Source organism: Uloborus diversus, chromosome 5 (assembly GCF_026930045.1).
Source record: "Uloborus diversus isolate 005 chromosome 5, Udiv.v.3.1, whole genome shotgun sequence".
NCBI lineage: Eukaryota > Metazoa > Arthropoda > Arachnida > Araneae > Uloboridae > Uloborus > Uloborus diversus.
This window is the reverse complement of record NC_072735.1, coordinates 60,884,481-60,911,882: the sequence shown is the minus strand read 5'-3', so window position 1 is coordinate 60,911,882 and position 27,402 is coordinate 60,884,481. Positions and strand designations below refer to the sequence as shown.

The following is a 27,402-nucleotide window of genomic DNA, read 5'->3' as shown; positions in this document are numbered from 1 at the left end:
ACGCGCAAACTCTTTAGAAATCTCATGCCTAATATTTTATTCAAACGACATTATATATTTGTAACAACTTACTTTTTCCTCGTAGATCCTCAAGGAACACAGCCTCCCAGAATGTCCGACACTAGAAGTATTATTCAAGTGCGGCAGGGTTCGTCAGCTGAGTTGACTTGTGTTGCGCAAGCTTACCCGTTGCCCAGTTACAGGTAACATTTTCTTTTCTTCGTATTTATGAAAAACAAAGATAAAGTATTTATCTAGGGTTATGTCTCTTCGCATTTAAGTAAAAAAAAAATCACACATAACTGACTTTCGTCATACACTCACCCCGGTTCTTTACGCAGACATCTTGTTGCTATAAATCTGAGGTGCAGAATTGATCAGTGACAGGGAGTCAAAATGCACGCATAAATGATCTCTCAGGTGCTCAAGACATGGAATAGACATGATCAGAAAATAGGTTTAGACTTCGTGATGTATTACTCAACTTTCTGAGGAGTGGAAATGTATTCAGAGAAACCATTTTGATGTAACTTTCTATTAGCAGAAAGCAAATTAACAATACAGTCCCTTACATGTTTCAATAAAACAAGCATATCCATCAAGAAGTCCTAAGACATTCCCCATCATTATTGTGGTTTAAACAAGATTGAGAGATAAAGCCGGTGATTCTCAACCTGTGGGGTGCGCTCCCTGGGGTGACGCGAGCACATTCGAGGGGGGGGGGGAGGGGGAGACAAAAACAACTTTTACATGTTCTTCTTCAGCTTTATAAATTCTAGTACTGTTAGAAGTTGATAATGAACCTCATCTAGATCTTATATTGCTTCCAATTTATTTGCATTTAGTTCTTTAATTTCATATGGTCCAATAAGACTATGCTCAAAACAAAGTTATTTTTTTACGAAATTATGATTAGTTTTACTTAATATCCTGCTTCAGCTATTCCAACTAGCTTCAGTTAAAATTTTTAACTGTGTCCTCGTTTTGCAAGAGGTGGGGGGGGGGGGGCCTCAACTTCCATCGGTATTCGAAGGAGGGTGCAGAGAATAAAAGGTTGAGAACCCTGGATTAATCCGCCTAACCGTGTGTAAAACCTTTCCCGCTGCATATTTATACTACAATTGAACCTTCATTTCACTCCTAAAACATCTGTCTAAGAATATGTCCTCTTCAAAATAAAAAAAATATATATTGCAATAAAAAGCAACATGTACAATGTCAAAAGCTTACTGAAGAGACAAACCTTATTATAATGATAATACTTTTTTCCTTTTTACTTCCTTTTACAAAAAAGGAAGTATCATATTCGCGAAAAAGTTTTCACTCAAAAATCGACCTTAATTTGATTTACGAATTACCCGATCACACGTGGATATATGCCTAGGAATGTACAGACACCCGAAATATCCATTTTGACGACCGAGTTAATTACAACGAATTTTCACATGACGTCCGTATGTACGTATGTATGTGCGTATGTGCGTATGTGTGTATGTGTGTATGTATCTCGCAGAACACAAAAACAGTATGTCCTTAAAAGTTGAAATTTGGTACGTAGACTCCTAGTGGGGTCTAGTTGTGCACCTTCTCTTTTGGTTGCATTCGGATGTTTCTAAGGGGGTCTTTTGCCCCTTTTAGGGAGAAATCATTGTTAATTTCGATGTAAACTCAAGTTGTGTTATAATTTGTCGGGCACTTGGGCGATATATCGCCAGTCTTTTGGTCGCTAAGTTTTGTCGCCAACTTGGCGACAAATTTGGAGATTTTTTTCTTTTTTTTTTAAAAATTTGGTTTCAATTTGTCTATTGTTGATGATATTTAGAGAGTAAACAATTAAATCACATTAAAATTGCCAATAATGGGGAAATGACATTAAACTGGAGTAAAAGGAAATAATGTGATGCACACATCAGCTCGTTTATTTCAGTTCAATATATGTAGAAAATTAAACGGTTAGCCAAACTTGTATGCACCTATTATTTTGCCAAAAAATGTATTGAATTACTTTAATTTTAGTATTAACTTACATGATTTTACCGTCAATGATTTTAACTACGAGAGCTATTCAGGAAATAAGGAATGTTTTAATAGTTTTTTAAAAAAAGCGCACGAAAAAAAATACATTATGTACAGATAAAAGAGTGACAAAAATTCTACTTTTCTACATAGTCACCTTTAAAATTATATGCACTTATCATAACATTATATAAGCTTTGAAATTCCATCGTCATAGAAGTCTGTCACCTGCGATCTCAGCCATTCAGTGACGCGCACTTGAAGTTAGTCGTCCTCGTGAACAATGCGCTATGTCCCTAACTAGTTCTTTATTCTTGGATACATTTGAAAACGATTAGCTTCAAGATCAGGGCAATAGAGTGGATGAGGAAAAACCTCCCATCATCAACCTCCCTTAATTGTGAACGTTAGTTCGGTCATTTTTAAACTGAATGCACCATTTCCGGATGTAACATTCATTCATTACGTTGTTTTCTTACAGTCCACACACTTACCAAACCATTTCAATTGGTTTTAGGTTTTTTGCCAACAAAAACCGTCTCACAGACAGCACCTCCCAACTGGCGGAATTTTGCATTTCGCAGAGCACATTTTAAATCTGAATATCGAAAAAACGGGCTGCGCAGAGATGTTTCCGTTGAGATTACTGGTTGCCAACTGAGCTAACGTGAACATTTTGCATCTGCAAAGCAAATCTGATTTTTAACTGGAATGAATCACTTAATTTTATTGCTCTTTGTAAATTTCACATTGGCAAATATTGTAATTGCTACGTCGTAATCGAAGCTGCTAGAAAAATCTCGCCTTCAAATCATACTCACCGACAAATCAGCCAAACAGTTACACCTAACACAGTACAACGTATTTTGGTGGATAAACCAATAGTGGGCACTCGGTAAGATACAAATTAATCGTTTTTTTTTTACACCACGTACCTGAATGTCTTGCGTAATAGATAACCCATGACCACAGTTGAGTCGTTTTTATTGGTAAGCGTTGCAGTATTCTCAATGATACTTCTTTATTTGTCAAAAGCAAATTAAATAAATGCAAAACTTGCAAATACAAACCAAAGTGTTCAATATCTTCAACTTAATATTATATCTATATATTTATAAATATTATCAAAAGATATTAATACAAATAAAATGCTAGACATACATTTAAATTTCTTTAAAAAGTACGGTAATTGTTTTAATAAAGAATAATAATTTTTAAAAAAATGAGCACGAAGTAAAACTAGGAAATAAAGCTGTACAAAGCTGTCGTTGTACTTGACAATCTGTAGTATCATTGAAAAAGGCTTTCTAGGAAGTTCTTTTGTGCTCTTATTTATCGCAACTGTTTCTTTAGGTAATCCACAGAAACTTGTTTCTTTTTTCGCTTAACTTCGGCCTTTTAACTAAGCTTTCTTGTTGAAAGTTTCTTAATGGAAAATGGACCCAAAAACCGATAATAGCACGACAAAAAAAAAGTTCCCGAACTTTGAGGTTTTTTAAAGTTGTTTTTCAAATTTCTAAGTAGCGAGACACAAGAAGGTGGTGAAAAGAGTAATAGCTTCTTCTTTATCTCTTTTGTTTTTCGTACATGATTTATTCTTATGTATGAGCATGTTTAAAATCTGCAGTTTACTTTTTTTTAAAAATAAGTCCCTCTCTTTAAAACATTTAAATTAGAGTTCTCTTTCAAATTGTTTCATAAATCTTCAAATTGATCTTTAAAACATACTTCAAAGTTAGGGGAAAATATTTTTTTTTTTTATAACCATAAGTTCTTGTTATTTATTTTTGAACGCAATGTCGAATAAACAACCTATTTTTAAGTAAAGATTACGTTTCTCGCAGAAAGTACTTCATTACGTATTAGCACATAATCTTGTGTTGATTTTATAATACTTGTTAACATTGAAATTACGCGTTTTTTTTTTTTTTTTGTTAAATTAAGCAAAGAAACTTGTTGTTTCTTTGCTTGTTTCTTTCTTTGCATGTTTAATAAGGTGGCACCTTATATTATTTTTTAAATAAAGCTAGACTAGTTACTCAATCAAACAAACCTGTATCCATGTAAGACAATCAATTATACGAAAATTTGTGACAATTTTTATAAAAAATATCACAACCAGCATCAGTCTCATAAAAATCAGTAATTAATTGAACGTAAATTAATTTCAAAACTTAATGTTCATTCATCTTTCATATTTCAAGTAAAGTTGCAATCATACGGACAACATTTAGCACACATAAATTTATGTACTTTTCAGAAAGCTAGCATGGAGAGTGTTTTTGGAGAAACCTGTTTCTGGTATTTAAATTTTTTTCTGCATCCCTACTACATTTCTCGACACGAATTTATGATTTAGTTAACATATAAAATAATCTCTACTATCTTATTAATTAAAATTAAGCTTATAAAACAAAACTTAACACACATGTTTGTTTGTTTTTTCATTTTACTTGTTTAATGCAGCGCTAAAGGTATTTAGTCATGTTTGTTTAGTCTGACTTGATAATCTTTTCCCAAATGTAAGTAAAAAAGAACTGTACGTTTTTCATGTGCAGATTCATATAAAATCTTTCAGAAAAACTGCATTTTCTAACTATAACGCACGTAACGGAGAATTTTTTTTTAAATTTACATAACTTTTTCAAACTAAAGATGCCGCAAGTGTTACTTTTCGCAGCAAATTTTAACTTAAAAAAAATTAAAGAATTTTTGTTTAAATGAAATAGTTACACTGGTGTCCAAAAGTTAAGCATAATTGTTATTTATGTGAGTAATGTGAGAAATATACATCAAAATAGGGGGAAACGTGATATGCGAGTGCAACTCGGCTACAAAATAAGGAAACTACTCAAAAAAACGGTAATATTTACTTTTATCATCCCAAAAAATAGTTTAAATGAAAATTAGGCACATGAGGAGTTTACTCTTTGCACAAAAATTTTTCTTTAAAAGATGATGCTGAAGTTCAGTAGTGTGTATGGCTACCTCTGACTGCCAGGCACACTACGCAACGATTACTCATACTTTGTATGAGGTGGTGGATGAGTTGTGGGCTTAAACAGTTCCAAGCATGCTGAAGAGCTCTTTTTAGCTCCGGAGCGGAGCTTGGCGAAGGCGAACGAGCTGCAAGTTGTCTCCCGAGCATATCCCAGACATGCTCGATAGGGTTCAGATCAGAGGAGTTCGCAGGCCACGTCATTCGCTGGATATTTTCTGATTCGAGGAAGTCATCGACCACAGCTGTTCGGTGACATGGCGCGTTATCGTCCATGAATATGAACTCAGGACCAACAGCACCTCGAAACAAGCGAACATAAGGCTGAAGAACCTCGTCTCTGTATCTTTGACCAGTGACTGAGCCTGTCTCAAAACAATGGAGATCGGTGCGGCCATCCAACATAATGCCCGCCCACACCATTACTCCTGCTGACGCAAAGTGATGTCTTTTATGTTTTGCGGTTGAAAACGAGTCCCCTTTTCTCTCCAGATTGTTACCTGACGAGAATCACTCTGTAGAGTAAAGCGAGACTCATCACTGAACATCACATTAGCCCAAAGTCCCAGACTCCAATGCCGATGTTGCAAGCTCCAGTTAAAAGAGCGCGTTTATGCGCTGATGTGAGAGGAATGCAAACTGCTGGTCTTCTGGCATACAGATCGACCATGATTGAGTCTCCTGTAAACAGTTTGCCTCAAAATTGTTATTCCTGTGACGACACTGAGCGCCGAACCCAGTTCTCTGGCACAGTTGTCCCTATGACGTCGTGCAGAAATTGCCAGAAAACGATCTTGACTGGCGGTTGTGACTCTTGGTCGACATGGTACTGGTCGGCGGGTAACATCTCCCGTATTTGAAAATCTCTGCCACAGTCTTGAGATTACACATTGAGGCACATTAAGAATACAAGACACTTCAGTTTGTGATCTTCCAGATTTTAGCATTCCAACGATTCTTCCTTTCACAAACATGTCCAATTGGCATCTTTGTGCTATTATTAGTTCTGTTTCACCAGATCCAATGTTTCTTGGTACAGCAATTGCATGAAACGCGCCTGAACTCTCTAAAGCGTGCGAGCTGTTTTATCCACACTCCGAAACAAGCACCTAATTCGTGCATGACACCATCGACTATACTATTTTTCATAAACATATTGTTTCTTCTCCAACCAATGAATCTCCATAAGTAACTTTATATAATTTTACGAAATTTTACAGATTTTTCTCGCATTTTATGAATTATGTTTAACTTTTGGACACCAGTGTATGTCTTAATACTTACCTTAATGTACTGTATTATTCAGATTTATTTTTAAATAATTTAATTGTTATAAGTGATTAAGTCTTACTGACTCAGTTTGATTACGAATCCTTTTCTTAGCTATTGAAAATGTCCGTAATTAATAGTTACCACTTCTCTTAACTTTTTAAAATTTTTATGTATTCCTTTTCTTTGCTAATTTGTTTAGACATAATTCCCAGTGATATTATTTCCTACAGTAAATACCTCCTTCCAATTTCTCATATATACAAGGCCCCAAAAACATCAACACTCAATGCCTTCTTTTTTTATTAAACCAAACTAAGGTTAGAGAAAAAGTATCAAAATGCAATCGTGATTTATATCCATTTTTTCGGGGGGGGGGGGGGTTCAACTAAGATTTCTAAAAAAAAATAAACATTTCAAAAATAATTCTTTTACTGTTAAATCATTACTTGCTTCAAAATTAAGCTCAAACTGTTATTAGTGTATGTAGTAATTTTATTTATGAGACTAAAAATAATTTTAAGATTGCATGCAAATTATGTAATCATATTATTTAATTATCACTTGAACTATAAAGCAACTTTATAATGATTTTTTTTTATGCTACAAAACAATTACGTGTGTGCTTACAATTTTCAAAATAAATTGCTCGTTAAAGAGAATAATTAGATCGTATAAAATGGCTTTTTTAACTCATTGTTTAACTTTTGTGATTATATATTCACGTATTCTGAAGTGCAGGTATTAATACCACTTTAGCACTCTTTTATCGATTTCTGTTTTGCATTTATTTTTACAAGAAAAGAGAGTCTGTTACACTTACCTATGTACGAGCTGGAATTAATTACGCAAAGAAGAAAAAGTAACCCCCCAGTTAAAAACTTTTCCCAATTTATCGTGTAATCAAATCCATATTCTTTTGGCGATAAAGATTTTTGTGAAAGGCTTACTTTGCACTAGCCGATATATTTCACTAAAACAAGCTAATTAAATTGATACATGGCTTTAGAAGCTAAATAAGTTTTCAAAGTGAAAATGTAGATTTTATGTTAAAATAAGGTAAATAATAAATTTTATGACACTTTTGTAACGCAACTTGCTAGTTCTTTATGTTCTGGTCCAGACATGTTAATAGATTTGTGCATGATACTTGTTTGTTTTGTTCATTTTTTAAAGTGGCTGCATTTATCTTTAAATAGGTTTGCTTTCGTTACTGATAAAATTTATAAGACAAAAATTGCTTCTAAATAGTAATAACAACAATGCAACGTTTGGTTTTAGTCCATGGTACTTGTTTGTTTTTTTTCATTTTTTGAAGTGGCTGCATTTTACCTTAAATATGTTTGGTTTAGTTATTGATAGAATTGATAAGACAAAAAATTGTTTTAAAACAGTAATAACGATATTGTCACAATTTGTTACTAAATGGTACTTATTTGTTTGGTTCATTTTTTAATGTGGCTGTATTTTATCTTTGAATACGTTTGCTTTCGTTATTGATAGAACTGATAAGACAAAAATGGTTTCAAATACAAATAACAACATTCCCACAATTGGTTTGTTAAAAGTATGATTCAGTTGTTTAAAAATAAAATAACTTAAATGTCTACAACTCAACAAAATTTATATAATAAAGTGGATTACACAGGCCATGCATTCAAAACATTGTTATAGGATCTGAAATAGAGCATGCATTTTTTTATTCATATGAACTACCAGTAGGAAATAGTGAAGACCTATTTTTATAAATACTATATTAGATATTTTATTCAGAGGTTTTACGGAGACGTTTTTTCATAAAGTTTCTAAAGCCTTAGTTTGTACCTGATAATATACGTTGGGTACAATAAAAAAAAGATATGCATTTATTGTTGTGCGTATGAACTATCAGTAGGCAACCTTGACGACATATTGTTATAAATACCATATTATTTTCTTTTTAATTCAACGCTTTTACGGAAACGTTTTTCCATAAAGTCCTTAAGGTCTTGGTAGTACTTGATAATACAGGGTACCTTAGTAGTATCTGAAGAAATATAATAGTGTCAGGTGGGGTGGAATGGGTGTAAAAACAGGTATTTTTGAAATAATTATTAAACTTTTCAAATTTGATCTCCGACAATTGAAAAACCTTAACTGAGTTTTTTTCATTTCAATAATACACTTCACGTATCGATAGTTATTGTTACTGAAATAATTTTATTATTTAATGAAAAAGCTGTTATTTCAAAGTATGTTTTTATACCCATTCCACCCCATGACGGAGAATGAAATGAGTAGAATTTTGTTTGAAAATAAATTTCAAAGTGAGAAAACGTGAATTTATTTATAATTTTTTCACAATATTATATTAACGTAAGGGTAAAAATCTATTAGTCTGTAATTTCACTGCAGTTAAAGGTATAATGTCCACAATTATTGAGAATTGGCTGACTTAGGTTTTGATTATCTGTTCTTCTTCCAACTCCATTTTCACTTTATTGGGGAAGGTAAAAAGAAATTCCTATCTAAGACTTCTTAAGAATTTTTACAACATAAGCACAAGTATATAAAGGTTTTAGACCTTGAGCAATAAAATACTTTTTAAATTTCTTAACACTGTATTCAACTGTCACCTAGTTTCCTGTAGATATTGTACTTCAACGTAAGCTTAGTGGAATGAGAGTTTGATCAGACTGGTTTTCAGTTTATTCTATTCTATTCTATTCAAGAGTCACAACTGACTACAACTGTATTTATGTCGAGGTCTGCATACTAGTGCCTTGCCTCCATTATTTTATATACCGATAGATGGCAGCACCATCACCGGATCGAACAGTTAATGAGAATTTAGAACTAGTCCAAGAGCTAATAGCTACCTGGTACTAGCACCCCCAGAGGTATCGTTTCACTTGGAGGACATTGAGACCACGAGCATATTTAACGTCGCCCAGTCCCCTTTAATGACGACGGTGGGTCTTCGACCAGCGGGGATCGAACCCGAGCCCCTCCGGCCCCGAGTCCAATGCCCTACCGATCAGGCTACCACGGCCCGTTTTTCAGTTTATTCATTATCGATAACATGCTTTACAGTTTAATAGGTCAGCTGGCTTGCATGTGTTTTCAGATGCCTTGGGAAAAGTTTGAGCCCTTCTTTAAAGATTGTGTCTTCCATCCAACCAGATTTAGTGCAACTATAAGCAACTCTATAACATAAAGAATTCAGAATATAGACCTTTTGATAAAATGAACAACTTACTTCGGAGAGTAACTTTTAATGAGAAAAAATGTTAATTCTATAGCCTATGTCATTAAGTCTAATATTATACCCATTCGACCTCACTTTAAAAATAAATAAATAAACTTATTTCTTAAACTCTATGGAGTCTTTTTCTGTTCTGTTTTTTTTTTTTTTTTTCAGTTGACGAAGGAGACTTCCTTTAATGAAAATAACAGCAATAGAATGCTATCTAAATACAAACAAAATCCTGAAAACAAAGTTTCAACGATATCAGTTAGTTTTGATTCTTACGGTATACCTTACAAGAAGGCTGCCACTAAACTGACTGTTTCCAATCAGTTTTTTTCTTGAACCAAAATAAAGTTCAACTATCGTAAATAACATGAGTGTTTTTTTTTTATAATTATTTTTCTTTCCTGTAATTCGAAAGATTAATAAACTACCCATTCTACTCCACATACCCATTCCACCCCACCTGATCCTATGTATTTATTTTTATGCACATAACCTACCGGTAGGAAACCATAAAGACCTGTTGTTATAAATTCTATATCAATTTTTTATCCAGCTGTTTTATAGAGACGGTTTTTTTAATAAAGTTCCTAAAGTCATGGTTGTACCTGATAGTATAATTCGTTATATCGTTGTCTCAGAGCAACAATAAGATATCGTAGTGTTATTTCCCGGATTAGATATCATACTGTTGCCCTGAGGCGACGATATACAACACGCGTAGATAATTTTGAAAATATTTTAAAGAACGTTGCATCAATATAAAGTAATGTTTAGAAAACATAAACTTTGGGAACCCCTATAATTAACTAATTAATTAAATGATTTATTTATTTAGTATTTGAGGGGAATTTTTTTTTAAAACATATTTGTGATATTTTAGATACAAATGTTTGGATATCATATGCTATCTCATTTATTAACGTTCAGTGATCATTTAAAAACTCCTTTAAATAAATAAAATCCAAAATCCTTTACGTAGTTCATGTTCTTTGTCGTAAGCTCTTTCTGATGAAATTCATTTTTAGATAAACCGGCTTACAGATCAGGATTATATGGAATTCTTATTTTCACTCTGATTTTGTTTGATGCTGCTATATTTATTAACTATAATATTTAGGGGAAAAATCATTCTTACAACTTGATATACACATTATACCTTCATTCCGGTTTCCTGTTGCTCCTATTTTTAAAGGAAAATCGAAACTAGAAATAGCCAGAATGTTAAATGAATTTCTCTTCATTTAACATTTTACATTTTCAAAATACAATGCTTCAATTTCAAAAGATTGATAAAAAAAATATTAAAAAATGATATAAAATTGGCTTTTTTCAAAGCAGAACATTGACCAATATTTTAAAAAAAAGTAAAAATCAATTGAATGAACTCACTTTCAATTTTTAAAACAAAAGAATCTTTAAAAGAGGATGTACAAGACTCCATGAACAACTCATGAATTTCAGAGAAAAGAGGATGAAATCTCATTCAGACGACAATGACAACTCTGACAAGAATGACAACAAAACAGTCCCTGGATGCTGCTTTAGATGCGCATATGTAAGCATTTCACTTTCAGATTCAGAAAGAAATGTATTTTACAAAAAAGAAACAGATAAAAAATTCTGGAAACAAACATTTTTTGTTGATATGAGAACACAAAAAAGTAATGTGTCTCCCAAAAGTACGTTCCTAATTCATGTTTTCGTACTGTATATAAATATTCTTCGAAATCCCATGCTTTTAACTTTTTCCAACGGGGTGTTACAAAAAAAAAAAAAAAAAAGAAAGAAAAAAGCGAGTACAAATAAAATGTATGTTTTTTACTTTATTTTTTAAATGCCGAAGTATGTATATGATACTTTGAGTCAATACCATTTTTTGTTTATATTCATCGAATAACTGAATAATTGCAAATATTTATTCAGCGCTCTGAATTTTTAGCTCAAAGCTCCTATTCACGAAAGGAAACTATATAATACTCAATATTATAATGCCGTAAAAAGAAACAAAACTTTTTTAGGTTTCAAAGGAAATGCATGCTTTGATGTACGTTTTACGGCCTCATACACATCATAGATAAAAGAGAAAATGATGAATATAAATATTTTTGCACTTTTTTTTTCTTTACTTCTCAGAAATAGAGCCAGGTCTTAGTTTGATTTCCGTCGACAAAAACTTAACTCATGTACGTGTATTTTTTTATAACGTTGTTTAATGTATTAGAGATTTAGATGCGTATCTATAAATGAGCATTAGAGGTTTAGATGCCTACAAATAGGTAGATAGAGCAATATATTAGGAAGTGGGTTGAGGCAAATTTTCCTTGTTTGGCAGTTTTTCGTAACAGTTACCCGCAGGGGTGAATTTTTTGCTAAATTTTACTCAAGTTGCCTAGTTACGTGATTTAAGCCTGCTTTGTTGAAGAGGCTGTTTGTTTCAGGAATAGACCACGCTCTCTCTACCTTGCTTTATCCATTTGCTTGAGCATGACATAGATATTTGCACTTACTCCGAGACTTCTAAACCTTGGTTTTAATTTTTACATATTTAAATCTAAAGATCGAAAATGGTATCGGATTCACTTACAATTATCAACTTTATTTTAAAAAAAAATATGTAAAAATATTTGTACGTGTTACGGGCGTGATCGTACAATCACATCCACAAAACGTACTAATAACTTTTTAAATACAAAATGCTTTTTTTAGAAAGTTTATCAATATAATGATACATTATATTTCTTCAGATTCAAATACATATAAATTAAAGTTTAAGTTTTAAGTTCCGGAATAAAGAGCAAATATAGGAGTAAAACTTCCACAACTGTGCAAATGGATTAAGCAACTAGCTACACATAAATATAAGTTCTGAAGAATGTAGGGCTTTTGCCTTCCCTATGCTACTTTAAATTTAAGCACTTGTTAGAAATTATTTAGTTACTAGTGGTACCCACACGGCTTTGCTCGCAGTTGAAAATTAAAAGGTCATTCAGTTCGTCTTTATATTTGAAAATAATCGATGACGAATTTCTCGCCAATTGGTTATGTTCATTCACTCTCCCATTCCACGTCATGATAATTTCGTAATTTACTTGTCCATCTTATGATAATTTTGCTCCGGAAAGTGTTCTTAAAATTGAAATAGAAGAAGAACAAAATCAAATTTTCGAGAAATCGCTTCGAGGTGCACACCCCCATGCTGAAAACTAATTTTGTGCCAAATTTCATGAAAATCGGCCGAACGGTCTTGGCGCTATGCGCGTCACAGACATCTTACAGACATCCTATAGACATCCAGACAGAGAGACTTTGTTATTAAAGATAAACAGCTTGATTTTATTCACCCAAGATTTATATCTTTATAACTGATTTAGAACAAAGAAGTTGTCGTCATAGTTCTGATTCACAGAACGTTACCTTTTTATTAAGATCGAACAGAAAATGTACGTACAGGTCTGCTAAATCACAAATAAAAATTACTCACACATTAACTCTCAACTGAGACTGCATTCTGTAACAAGCTCTTGTCGTTACCTGAGCCAACACACTGTATGGTACAGAGGCGTATGTTAAAAAATAGGTCTCGTTACTCTTCTTAAATATTTTTAAATGGACGACTACGCATCTTTATCTTTACTACTAATAAAGCAGAAAGTCTCTCTGTCTGGACGTCTGCAGGATGTCTGTGACGCGCATAGCGCCTAGACCGCTCGACCGATTTTCATGAAATTTGGCACAAAGTTAGTTTGTAGAATGGGGGGTGTGCACCTTGAAGCGATTTTTCAAAAACTCGATTTTGTTCTTTTTCTATTTCAATTTTAAGCTCTTTTTCACATAATCTTCACTAGTGTATAATATAATAGCTTGGCATCTTCCTGATTTATCAAGGAAGTTCCAAGAGCATTAATTTTCCGGAGAAAAATTATCATAAGATGGACGAGTAATTTACGAAATTATCATGACGTGGAATGGGAGAGCGAATGAACATAACCAATTGGCGAGAAATTCATCATCCATTATTTGTAAATATACAGGAAAACCAAATGACCTTTTAATTTTCCACAACGGGCAAAGCCGTGCGGGTACCACTAGTCTTAAATATTTTTAAAAGGACTACGCATTAAAAATAAGTTAACTAGTGCAGCATGTAAAATATCAAGTGATATAACATACAAAAATCCATTATCGTTACTTTTCAATATAGACGAGAATTTATTTAAAATAATAATAATAATAATAATAACATAATGTATAAGTTACGCGTGTTTTGTTAACATCCTAGTGCTTTCCAAAATATTTAACGGCATATACATAAAACTCGGCGACAAAATAAATAAAATCACTTCCACTTCGAAACAAGCAATTGTCAGAAAAACTTGGTAAATGAAGTAAAAAAAAATAGTTATTACACAATCGTTAACCAATTTTTATTAGTTCTGCAATTAAAATGAATTTTTTTTCATGAAACTTTCTCACTCATATCGCATTAACATTGTTACATAAAAATATCAAGGCTATCAACAAGGAACTTTTATCTATTTTATTTCCACGTAAAAATTTTCAATTGTTTTTTACAAAACAACTGTAATCGATATAGTTTTATAGCATTTTTAACTACTTTGTCGAATTGAATGCGATCGATATTTTCTTCTTAAAAATGTTAGATGTTTTATTTCGGTTTTAATCTATTTTGTTTAATTCTTAACTGTTCTTTATCGTTGTGGTTGTGTAATGAAGAAAGTAAAGTTTCATTTATCACTCGAAAAATAGTTTTTTTTTTTTTTCCTTTTCAACAAATAAAAAAGATTGTTATTCAAAGTTTCGAGGATGTTTTGCACTGGCATCAAGAAATATATTATCTAAATTATTGAAGAATAATTAAGACATTTTGCTAGGTTCTCAATAAAACTCATTACAGTTTTTCCCCAGAGAAGACGAAGAGAAATTTGAAGAAAGACTGATGTTTGCATTTAGAGTTATTGAGGATTTAATATTTAAGAAATAATGGATGGTAGAAAGAGGTTTAAATTATTATTGTTAAAATTAATATGTTCATTTTTTAAACTATATTGTACCTTAGCTTTAGGTATTATTTGCAATGGGTTGCTTCTTTTGATAAACGCAACATTTTTTAAAAATTATTGTATCTAAATATTTGCTATAAAACCTGTCAAATAATCGATTATTACCTAACACACGGAAACTCAATGGTCAATTGATATTTAATTCTAAAATATGAACATAGACTATGTGAAAAACTCACAGTGCCAAAGTTTTTTTTTTCTTTTAACCGAACTGCAAAAAAAAAAAAAAAAAAACTATTTTTACTTATTTAAAGCTAACTTTTTAAATCTAAGAGAAGATGCGTAGTTTTTTTTTTTTTTTTTTTTTCAAATGAAGACTTTGGTAACTTCTGGGAATATGTCCAATTCTCTATTAAGTTCGAAAAGTCGCCACTCTTATTGACAAGTACCTTTTTATCTTACCACCCGTCTTCCTTTGACCAAAAAAAAAAAAAAAAAAATCTTTTTTTTTTTTACATTTTTTTAAATAAAAAGCATCACTGATTTTAGTAAAACTGTTTTATCGTCATATACGGAATATTGCAGTTTTCTACAGAATTTTGAATTTCTGAAAATGAAATTGTGCTTAAATGTTTATTTACTGAACAGACTATTCTATATCTTTGATTGTTCTACAACAATGGTTATTATACTTGACGGAAGTACTGCCAAATGCAAAGCTCTTTTAAAGTACCTATCTCAAAAACAAATGTGCAGCATTTATGTAATATTATGAGCACCAATTAATCTCCTGGAACACTTGAACGATATTAATCAAACTGGCCATTCAAATATAGTACTTAGGAAAAGCTTATAGGACAGTTTTAGGAAGTTCTCATAAATCAGTCCCTATCTGCATTCCAGCAAGGGCGAGGGTCACAGTTAAGACGGATAATCTAGAAGGTTTAAATCGGCTTAACCTCATTGCTTGTAGTAAGGATTAAATAACTGATTATTAGGAAAAGTCCGTTAGATTGCTGAATCATTCAAATAGTACCCGTATAAAAGTTTATTCCCAAGTGATTTTTGATAGATATAGTTAAAAATGACGTTAAATTTAATTACCTTAGTAACAATTCTTAAGTATGAATAATGGAAAACTTATTTCTCACATTAATTTAGGTTATATAGACACGTAATTTCGGTAGAGGATTAAATTTTTAAAATATTAAATTTTAAGTTTTTGTTTCAAATTTAAGCTAATGAAGAGCCAATTCTTATAAAAGTCAGGCAGGTCAGATACATGCCGTTTTTTTTTTTTTTTTTTTTTTTTTTTTTTTTTTTTTTTTTTTGATTTCGCTAAAAAAAATTTTAGTGGTTTCTTCGAATGATTTTAGAAGACACATATTTTTTCTTTTGTTCCAAAAAAAATTTTTTTCTGACCCACAAAAATTCCAAAAAAGTTAAGGGTTTTTCCTTAAATCAACATTTTTATTATTCAATTATCTCTGCGCATTGATCATCAGCAAAATTAATCTTTGTGATTACAACATGATATTTAGTGCCTCAAATGAAATATATCGTAAATTTTATGGCTGACCTTCAGTGGACCCTGGCAGGGGTGGTACCGAAAAAAGGGAAAATGTGTCCTGTTTGAGGCCTCCTGGTTCCATGCACTGAGATTCAACCCTAGTTTTTGCGACCAATTTGTGTAGTGGTATACATAAATTATTAAATAGGCTCATTAAATGCATGGTTAATGTTTACTGCTCCGAAAAAAAGCAGTTGTGTCATCAAAATATGATAAAAAGTCTACTTTTTAGAGGAATATATCTCAGTGCACTGAGGGTCAGTATAAAACTTACTGCCTGCATTTCAAAGTAGAGTGTGTGTATTTTCAATCAACTGACAGAGCTATGCGCAAATACTTTTCAAGAACACAATATGTATTTTAAAACAGTAAAATGAACTATTTAGCTTTCAATTCAATTAACATATCTGGGTTTAAACTTTCCTCCAGGAACTTCCAGATACTATTTAAAAAAATAGTATGATCAAAAACCTATCATTAGAGAGTTAAAGACTTGCAAATAGATTTATTAAGCTTACTCGCATATATGATAACTGGAAGCAAAGTGAAAAAAAAAAACGGCTATTATTTCGGCAGAAACGTAAGTTATTTGTAACATTTTTTAAACGTTGTTTTAGGTATTTTCAAATATTTTAATTGAGATACCGTAAAACCGTACAACTTTAGACCACTTTATGTGTATTTTTCTTCATATTTTCATTATTCTTTGCCAAAAAAGGTTGAGAATTTAACCATACACTTCCATACGTCTCAGCTGTAGAGTGACACTTCGAAAAAATTCTAAATTACACACAAAGGGAGGGGAAATTTTGTTTTTAGTGGTATAAAGTTTGCACATGGTGGTGACAATTTTAGACTATCTAATATTTTCCTTGATATTTACCGCTAAACCGCTCCGGTCTAAAGTTACAATGCATAGATCGTTGTGTTCCAATCCCGCACACTGCAAAAATTAAAAAAAAAATGTACTTACTTTTTCTGATTTATAATTTTTTTTATACTTTTTGAATCAATTTTAGGCTTTCTTAAATAAAATCAATTGTGAAAAATACAATATTTTATTCAGATATATAAATATGAACGTTAGATAGTATGAAAAACAATTAGTAGGTACCTGCCCCTGGATTTTATTATTATTTTTTTTTCTTTGCAAAGGCATTTTTGTTTATCATTTTTTACAGGGGCTTGGTACAAATGGGTATTGGGTAGGTTTCATCGTTGTCGCAATTTTTTATACCAAATGACATCTGGGGAATAAGGCCCGCACCAAAATTCACCATTTTTTGCCTTCTTTGTTGAAATTTGGTTGCACCTGATTTCTTGGATCACCTTTTCCATCAGTTCAGGCGAATAGTTGAGGTGAGGAGGGTCGCCTATCTTCTTTCTTTTCCTTGGATTCATGTCTAAAACCAAAGAAAACCAGAAAACTAAAAAAATGCTCAAGACAATACAAAATTGCTAACAAAATATTGATATACGGTAGTAAATATGGGTGGTATAAAGTTGCAACTCGAATTCTCGCATTTTGTTTATTTAGAAACGACAAGTAAACAAAGCAACAGCAGGATTCGCCCATAAGGCTAAATCATTTTAAATATCTAAGTAATAAAGTAATAAACTAACCTTCAGAGAACTCAATCGCAAATATAGGTTTCGAAGGAGACTTTGAAGCTGAAGCAAAAATTTCAAAAAACCTTCCAACACAAATGAATGTTGAAACGAGAGTGATAACACTGGAGCTTGGGGTAAACAACATGAAATTCTCTATACGACACTTGCGAACCTACTGAATTTTTATAAAGACTTTAGCTTTGCTCCAACGACCACTACATGGCACATACTGCCAGATTCCTTCAATGGTCAAAAGTTGTACGGTTTTACGGTAGGTTTTTTTCGTTTGTAATGTACGTTCGTTGCCATTCGTTTAGGCATTCGTTGCCATTCGTTCATTATAGTGACAAAAATTATTTTCTCTGCACTAAACTACCATTATAGCAAACAATTATTAAGCCATATTTGTTTATTTATGATAAAAGCATTATTATGACATTATAAAACAAATGTATGGTTGCCTAACTGAATAGTGGGACTATAAAAAAATGCAAGACAAGGTATATAACTTGACCGCAACTAACTGGATGCATCGTTAAGTCGTATGCAATTTCCTCATCTTAAAGTGCATTTTATGAGCCTGCAGAACCATTGCATATAGTTAAGTCACTTGTTTGTGAAAAGACATACACTCTAATTTGAAATGTAAGCATCAAGTTCTGTACCGGCGCTCAGTGCACTGAGATACAAGCCTCTAAAAAGTACACTTTTTATCATATTTTGATGGGGTTTTTTTTTCATTTTGCTTCTAGTAATCATATTATAAAGTATGCAAGTAAGCATGCATAATCAATCTATTTGAAAGTTTATAACTCTTTTATGGAAATTTGTTAATCATAATAGTTTTTTAAATCGTAACTGGAAATTCCTGGAGGAAAGTTTAAACCCGGATATGTTGACTGAATTGAAAATTGAAAAGTTCATTTTTTCTGTTTTGAAATACGTATTGTGTTCATGAAAAGAATTTGCACAAAGTTCTGTCACTTGTTTTTGAAAATAAACATACTCTAGTTTGAAATGCAGATATTTAGTTCTATACTGACCCTTGGTGCACTGAGATAAAGGCTTATGAAAACTGCACTTTTTAGCATTTTTCGATACAAAAACTGCCATTTTTTGGCAGCGCAGATGTTGAACCATGCAACTAGTGAGGGTATTGAATAATTTATAAATATTATGACACAAATTACGTACAAAAACCATGGTTGAGCCTGAATGTAGGGAACCAGAGGGCCACAAAGTTACGCTATATTTCAATTTAGGTACAGTCATAGAAAAAAAAAAAAAAAACGAAACACTCGATCGTATTCAAAGACTATTGACACTAGAGACACGTGTAAGGTGTTATTGTTTTAGGAATAAAAAGTTCTACCTAATTGTGTTAAAAAATTGTTGTTAAGGGGTCGTCTTCATATTAAAACAAGCATCAACTTCAAATTTTTCAATGAGAAGCCCCCTTTTTTATCACATATTTGTGATTAGCATCTTTTTTAAACTTTGTAAACAAAGTTTTGTTTAATTCGATCCAGCTGTTACTTCAGAATCGAGTTTTGAAAAATTCCTCTCGTAATGTTAAAACGTATTTTGATATTTTTACTCATAACACAAAAACTAGATTAGGCACGGCAAAGATGGTTTTTTTATATCAAAATATTAATCGACCCAACAATAAAAACATGATTTACAACACCTAAAATGTAATTTTAGTTTTTTTATGAATTATTTTAATATTTTTTGAAAAAAATATGATCTGAAACCATATTAAATTTTAACAGATAAACAATCTAGAGGAGCTTTTATGTGGGAATCCAAAATTTGAGCTCAAAATATTCAGTAGTTTTTGCGCTATGCTTAAAAATTCATTTTTTCTCACTTTAGGGGCTCGTATACTTTTTTAAAACAGAAATTATGAAAGTTGGTTTCTTCGTAAAAAAAGAAAAAAAAATTGTTCAACAAAATAAGCAAACCAATTATAACGTGGTTTCTCTACATTAGAGTTACATCTATGAATTTTTTAAATGCATAAATTTATTCGCTGTCTCTGCAGAAGAACAACACAATATTGCAACCGTCAGTTTTTTGTGGAGATCGTTCAAACGTCAACATGTAAATAATGCGAAGCACTACTTCGTTGTCTAACAAAAGAATATTTTATAGCACTTTTTAAATTATAAGCTACACTTAAAATACTTCTGTTTTTTATTTTTTTTTCCCCTGCGTTTAGCCATTGCCTTTTGTGAAACAATAACTCAGAAAAAAATTTAACATGCACAACTTTTTCACAGACACATACAATAAAGCCTCATTGTCTTGCTAGTTATGTTGCAATAGACAGTGTAGAATTAACGGCTCTTCCCTGTGATGATTTGCTGAAAGGAAAAATTATTGCATTGTCTAAATCGGGAAAAAGCACTCGAAAATAGCCGACAGTGTGAAGTTTCGCCTTTAACAGTATCCAGATGGGTCAATAGGTAATATTTGCTCTTAGATAAAGTTACTGGTTTTTAGAAACTAATTTTTTTTTTTTTTTTTTTTTTGTAGAGTGTTTGAATAATTTTCAATGTGTTAAGATCTAGGAGAGGAAATGTCAGTCGCAGTAGTGTACCGCGTGCTTTGAGCCGTATTCCGCACAAAAGTAGTAGTTGTGACTAATTGCGAACTTTTTTTTTTTTTTTTGACTTCGTCAAAGATTTAACAAAACATCAACTTGAGTATTAGATAAAGTTGAATTTTTGTCTATTCTTAATTATAATTTAAATACAGTAAAACCTGTAAAGTTGACCACCCTTGTAAGTTGACCACCTGTCTATGTTGACCGCTTTTGTCGGGAACGGAATAAGTCCTATCTCATATAATGAAGGAAAACCTCTGTAAGTTGACCACCTCTCTATCTTGACCACCTGTCTATCTTGACCACTAATGTTCTCCAAATTTGGTTTGGAGTATTGTAAAAAACCCTTTGTAAGTTGACCACTAGGTTTATTTTTTTTAACTTTCTTCAGCAAATTATTTTATTTCATTAGTTATTTTTTAAAATTATTATTATATTTTTTTCATAGCTTTCCAAGAATGTTTTTAATGCTTTGATGACAGAACAGCATTTTACTAACTAAACAGCAGCATAAAGCTTAATGCTGCTCTTTATTCTCCAAACTTGTTTTTCATTTGTTGTTCTATTTGAGATATAGCTTTTTGTACTCTGTTCAATGAAAATAGATGTCAGTAGAAAAGGTCAAAGTCTTTCCTTTCCGTTGCAATATGTTGTGACACAGGAATTGTGCTAAAAAGAGCAGGCCTGATTTATACATTTTGATTCTTCTGCAACAAAATATGTAGGGCCCCTCCCTAGTGGCCAGCAGTGTCTATTAGTAAAGTGAATAAGCCTTAATGCTAGATTTTTTTTCTATTTTTTCTTCAATTTCTAGGACCGTTAGCCCCTTTTAGGACGCGGGTCTCTCGCACTGCGGGTCCGCAGATCTGGGCTTGCTAATGAGTAAAGTTTCATGTTTCTGGTGCAAGGGATTAAGAGATAGGACATTTTGATTTTGCCTTTATGAACTGGGAGAGTCGAGCTTGTTGCTCTTTGTGCTATAAGTTATACATAAAAAGGTTTCAAAAAGAAAGTTAGCTGAACTTGAGATTAATAAAAAGTATGAAATATTAAAATTAACTGAAAACGGAAAAAGCCAGAGAATATTAGCTGGCATATATGGAATTTCTAAAACTAAAGTGTCTAATATAGTTAAAAACAAGGAAAAACTAACAAAATTATTTGAATAGTATTTTTAATTATTGTTTCACTTTCAGTAATGTTAAACAATGAAAGTGAGTTGAACAGCAAGAGTAAGGGTGAATTCCTCAAAAAATGAATACATGGTGCAAGAAATGACAAAAAAAAAAAAATATTACCGCCCTTTATAAGTTGACCACCTGTCTAAGTTGACTGCCAAAGTACTGCACCGCGAGTGGTCAACTTACACAGGTTTCACTGTACCTATTTTTCTATTTACTTTCTCGGTAATTGTTCGTGTATTTCACATAAAAATCATTCTCGCAAGACAAAGATAAAACTTCAAATTATTTTCTTTTTTTGAATAACATGGAAAAATATCGATAAAAAAAAGAGTTATAATAAATTATTGCTATCAACTACTAGATGTCTATCTTATATATATATATATATATATATATATATATATATATATATATATATATATATATATATATATATATATATATATATATATATATATATATATATATATATATATATATATATATATATATATATATATATATATATATATATATATATATATATCAAAATCCAATATAAGAATATTTGGCTCCACCTTTATGACACCGGCACTCTATTTCTACTTTCTGATCTTATTCTTTAAGCAAACAATTGACCACATGGCCAGCTTAGAGGGCTGAATGCGACCCGCGTTTACACTGCGACACAACAGTGGGTTGGTTTTCCCATTCAATGGATGCAATGGGTCCTAATAATGAGCACAATAGCCCTGAACTAGGTTTAACCGACCATTGAAGCAGGTGTCATGTCATTGCAGCTGAGAGTGCCTACAGGTGACTTCTGCATACCGCTCGATTTGTTCCGGTTCCAGTCTGCAAAATCCGCAGTAAGGACGGAATTGTAGCCTCTGGATAGATTAACCCATCTGACGGGTATGCTGCGTGTAGTATTGCTAATAGTGCACCAGCCTGATACTATAGACAATGTTCGTTTGCAGGTATATAGTTCGCGAAACAAAATTTAATAATGTTAAAATTTGTTTGTGGAAAGTTACCAAATCAGAGAAAGGGCAAGAAGTTTGATTTCGGTTCACCTTGGTTTAAGCTAAAATAACTTTTGTCTTTTTAAAGTACGGGTTGGACAATCTCGGAGCTAGAAACAGTATTGAAAAATTACGTTCCTAAATTGCTTTTATGAGCCATTACATGTTTAACTAAAACCGCCGATTGTGTTATGCTTTTTTAATAATACCACGCATTTTGATCTTTCGCATCAACAACAAATTCTCTTTTTTTGATTACAAAAAAGCCGCTAGAACAATTACTGTGTTTGTCCACTGTGTTAATTCAAATAACCAAATTTTTCCCAAATAAAGTTCGAATATGAACGGTTTGTTCATTAACGGGTATTTATATTCTCCTGTTTCTGTTTTATTTTTTAGATTGATACTTCGTTCATTTTATGTATTTAGAGCAAATTTTCACGGAATAAATGGACCTTGCTTCGCTCGTGTCTCCAATCTATTTAATGCTGCGTCTTCCGACTTTGTGCGGTATATTTTATATAATTTTGTGTGCGATGGCCCAAACTTCTGCCGATGTTCTGAGAAATTAAAAACGCGCAATTCCATTTTACATCAAAAGACTTTCTATTCATTCCAAAATAAACCTGTAACATAGGTGCAATACATTTATCAAACATATTCACATCATGATTCTTGGTATAAGGTTGGATATTTACATTTCTTTGAGGATAATTTGTTGAATGATTATGTAAGCAATACAATAGGTTCATATTAGAAAACCCAAAAAGTTCCATTACTTTTAATTTGTCATTATTCGATTTACTAAATTACGATCTATACGATGGACCAGCCAAACACCATCCATCTTTCTTAGGTTAATCCAGAGAGACAAAAATCAGTAAATATTGTATCTTTATTTTTCAAAAAAAAAAAAAAGTTTTCGACCGTAAATCGCTTTTTGGCGCAACATTATCAGCCAAAAGGTATCAAATTACGAAAAAAAAGAACTTCAAAAAATCATGAATTGAGCTGGATAATCTCGATTTTTACTTGATAAACTGTGACCTTGAAAGAAGCGTTTTCAATGTGGTGACGGTCCCTTAAACGCTTTTCGTTAATAACTCCTGTTCTACTGCACGGAATGGAGTAAAATTGTGTACCCTGGCTGTATTTTGTGGGTCTAAACATAATTATGTAGTAAAAAATAGGGGTTCCCATCTGAAAATCAAGAGTTGGTGCTCATTTTTCTTTGTATATGGTCCTTTATCAAAATTTTACCTACGTAGTTTGAAAGAAGACTTTAAACCAAGTCGTATAACACCTTTGTTTCCTTTCTAGCATGTATAATGGCCGAATAATTAAAAGTATTTCGTTTTTTTTTTTTCTATGACTGTACTAAATGTCATATTGCCAACACAAGATTTTTTTTGGGTGCTGCTTAATACACAGAAATAATCGTATTTTAAAAAACACTGATTTGAAAAATAACCTCTACGTTGGGTTCCACTTTACGAATTTTTACAGGTCACCAAAAATGTTTTTGGAGGAAAAGAAATTTGAACACCCCGTTTCTGCCCGGTTCTTATAAAAACTGGCTCTTAAGTGCAAAGCGAGTTTTTTTTTTTTATATATATATATATATACCAGTACTGAAATTGCGTGATAATATTGATTTAGCACTTAAAAAAACGCGGGCAAAAAAGTTTTGAAAAATTCCAAAATGTTGACATACTCTGTCGGGTACGTTAGTCCAAAAAAAAAAGCATACTCCACTTTTACGAGCTTAAACTTTTTATTAATTTAAGTATTAATGAAACTTATCAAAATATGATTAATTATCGCATTTAAGCACATTGTACCTGCAGAAACAGTGTTTCAACAAATGAGAAGCCGTTGTAAACACACGACAATGTTTAAACTCATTGCAATATTGGTGTTCAAATTTAAAGTAAAATGCATATAAAAAGTTTATGAATTAATTACTGCGTATTAAATTGGCCCAAACGATTCATATATTGTTTAGTGACAGTGCTTAAATGCTGTTTTTACTTAGCTAATTTAAGTTTTTTCAGTTTTGCCCTGATTAAAATACTTGTATTAGGTATCAGTTCACCACCAGTAAATATCACCACCAGTGGCCAAATTGAAACCAGATTTAAAAAAAAGAAGAAAAATCGCCAAATTTGTCGCCAAGTTGGTGACAAAACTTGGCGACCAAATGACTGGTGATATATCGCCAAGTGTCCGCCAAATTATAACACCACTTGAGTTTACATCGAAATTAACAATGATTTCCGCCCAAAAAGGGGCAAAAGATCCCTTTAGAAACAACCCAATGAAACCAAAAGGAGAGGTGCACAACTAGAACCCACTAGGGGTCTACGTACCATGTTTCAACTTTCTAGGACATATCGTTCTTGAGTTATGCGACATACATACGCACACCCGCACATACGCACATACGAACATACATACATACGTACATACAGACGTCACGAGAAAATTCGTTGTAATTAACTCGGGAATCGTCTTTATGAATATGTCGCTTGTCTTTACGTTCCTAGGCACTTATCCACGTGAGTAAAATGAAAATTAAAGTTGATTTTTGTGTGATTTTTTTTTTTTTTTTTTTTTTTTGTACGAATACAATACTTTCTTTTTTGTAAAGGGAAGTAAAAAATAAATATAGATATATATTCAGGTAGCAATACTTCGAAAGTTAAACTCAAGCTCCACTAATAATCACACTATAAGTATTTTTTATATTTCCTTCCAATTCTGGTACATAGTATACTCGAAGCAACGAAAACCAAACGTCGAAAACCGCTGGAGAGTTTCCATAAAAGTTTTACTACATTCACGGAAATGCTGAGGTCGTCAGGTTGTCGGGACTATGGCCAAAACTTAAAACTCTGCATTTCGCCTTCTTGGCTTAAAACAACATATTTTGCTAAACAGAAATACTTATAATCAGGGAAATAAACGCCGTTTTTTATAAAATCAAGAGTTTGGTGTACTGGTTACTTCATATTTGGTCGAAATAGGTTGAAATTACATACATATGGACATTGTAATTTGTACTTCTTTTTGGATGCATTCCTGTGCTCCAAAAGTGTTCTTCACATGGTTTTTCAGGTAAATCAACGTTAGCTCTAATTCTGACAGAAGTAATGACATAAATTGTCTACTATCTCTAAGCTTTCGATATTTAATCCATTTACGCCCGCATGGAGATACATCACTGAATTGGTGGCAAAACTGCAATGGTAAATTAAATGTTATTTTTAGCAATATTTAACTAGATTCCTTTAGATTCAACAAAGAAATTCTACTTGCAATATGATTTTCTGTAAAATAATATTTTAAGTCATTGGTTGGCAACAAATTAAACGTGCGTGTGCTTTTCCTGCTCACTTTAAGGCACAATTATGATGCATTGTTGTTCTTCTTATTCGTCTTATGTAGTTTTCTGCTACATTTATAGGTCCCCCGGTGCTAACAAAAACTTTGCTTTTTTTAAAATTGAGATAACAATTCTCTATAATTATCACATTTCCATTGGTGTTGAAAATAGTTGAATCGTTTATTTTAAAAACCAGTCAATCGACGAAATTGCTAATTTTAGGAAAACATATATTATTGACACATTAATTGCATTCAATGGTGATTACAGCATTGTTTATTTAAAGGAATTATACCAAAATATGTATCCCTTTTAGTTTAACAAACTGTAATTTTTACAGAAAATTTTATTACAAAGGTAAAAATGCCTTTTCAAAATTTAGTGTTTTTCGCTTGACTGGTTTTTGAAACAAGTAGTTCAATTGAAGAATATGCTTTTAATAAGAATAACTTATAACAAGCTCACATGAATACATGCACCCATTCTTTTACGTTGTTAAAAATTTATGACCATCTATAAAATAAATATGCTTGGGGTCCACAGCATATTACCTTTCCCAATCAATCCGAATTAAATAACTTATAAAATTATTAAAACGAAACTAAGGTGAAATGAATGCAGATTAGAAAGAGTCATTAAAATGATTAATCAGTTATAAAAACTATTGACACCGCAAATTTTTCTTGTCACAAATGGTTACCAAAGTAGTTGATTGCTTACATTACTACATTTCGCAATCTTTTACATTTTCTGTTCTAATTAAGAGTGAGACATTAACATTGTAATTGTATTCAACTGTTTTAAACTAAACAGACACTGCACAGTTTCGTGTCCACTCCGAACGGGGTTGTTTATGTGAATTTATCCCTTTAATCAGACATTTATGCCATTTCTGCCGTGGTTGTCTATCCCCAATGAATAGGCCGTTTCATATTAATTTGAATATTCAATTTTCCATTTAATCATGTGCGTAAACACAGACTGCAAATAGTGGTTTGCTGCTGAATCATTAAATTAGCCACGCATATGATAAAGTATATCTTTATTTGAGAGAACTGAATTAACGAATGTACTTTGGACTTGAAGCTACAATATGAACCCAGAGTAATTGCTAATAATTAAGCATTAAAGCAGAATTGTTTTGCTTTGCTCGACTAATCCCTTTAGCTTGAAACGAGTTGAAGCTCGTTTTGCTTTTATAAACTATACTTAATTACTTTGTAATTTTCAGTTCACTGTTTTCAGTCTGATTTACTTCGTCATAAAAAGTCATGTTTAACTGTTCCCCGTAGACAAAAGTACCTTTATTGACGAACGTTGACATTTCAAAAAAGGTTTAACTTGCGAAACTGGCACTACTGCTGCATTTATTTTTAATATTTCATTTTAAAACTTTGTCAGACACATTGCAGTAATAATTCTTAACCGAAGGTACTCTCACCCTCAACATACGAAAAAATCTGCAAAGGCGTCCAACACAATATCAAAATTAAAACCC

At 32.0% G+C, this 27,402-nt stretch overlaps 1 protein-coding gene across 1 annotated transcript in view; it reads left to right on the top strand.

The window, feature by feature from the left end:
- Positions 1-27,402, top strand: part of LOC129223373 (cell adhesion molecule Dscam2-like) — a 280,334-nt gene that overhangs the window by 143,002 nt on the left and 109,930 nt on the right. The window contains 1 exon segment of the mRNA XM_054857953.1: positions 86-203. Coding sequence (XP_054713928.1) covers positions 86-203 — 118 coding nt within the window.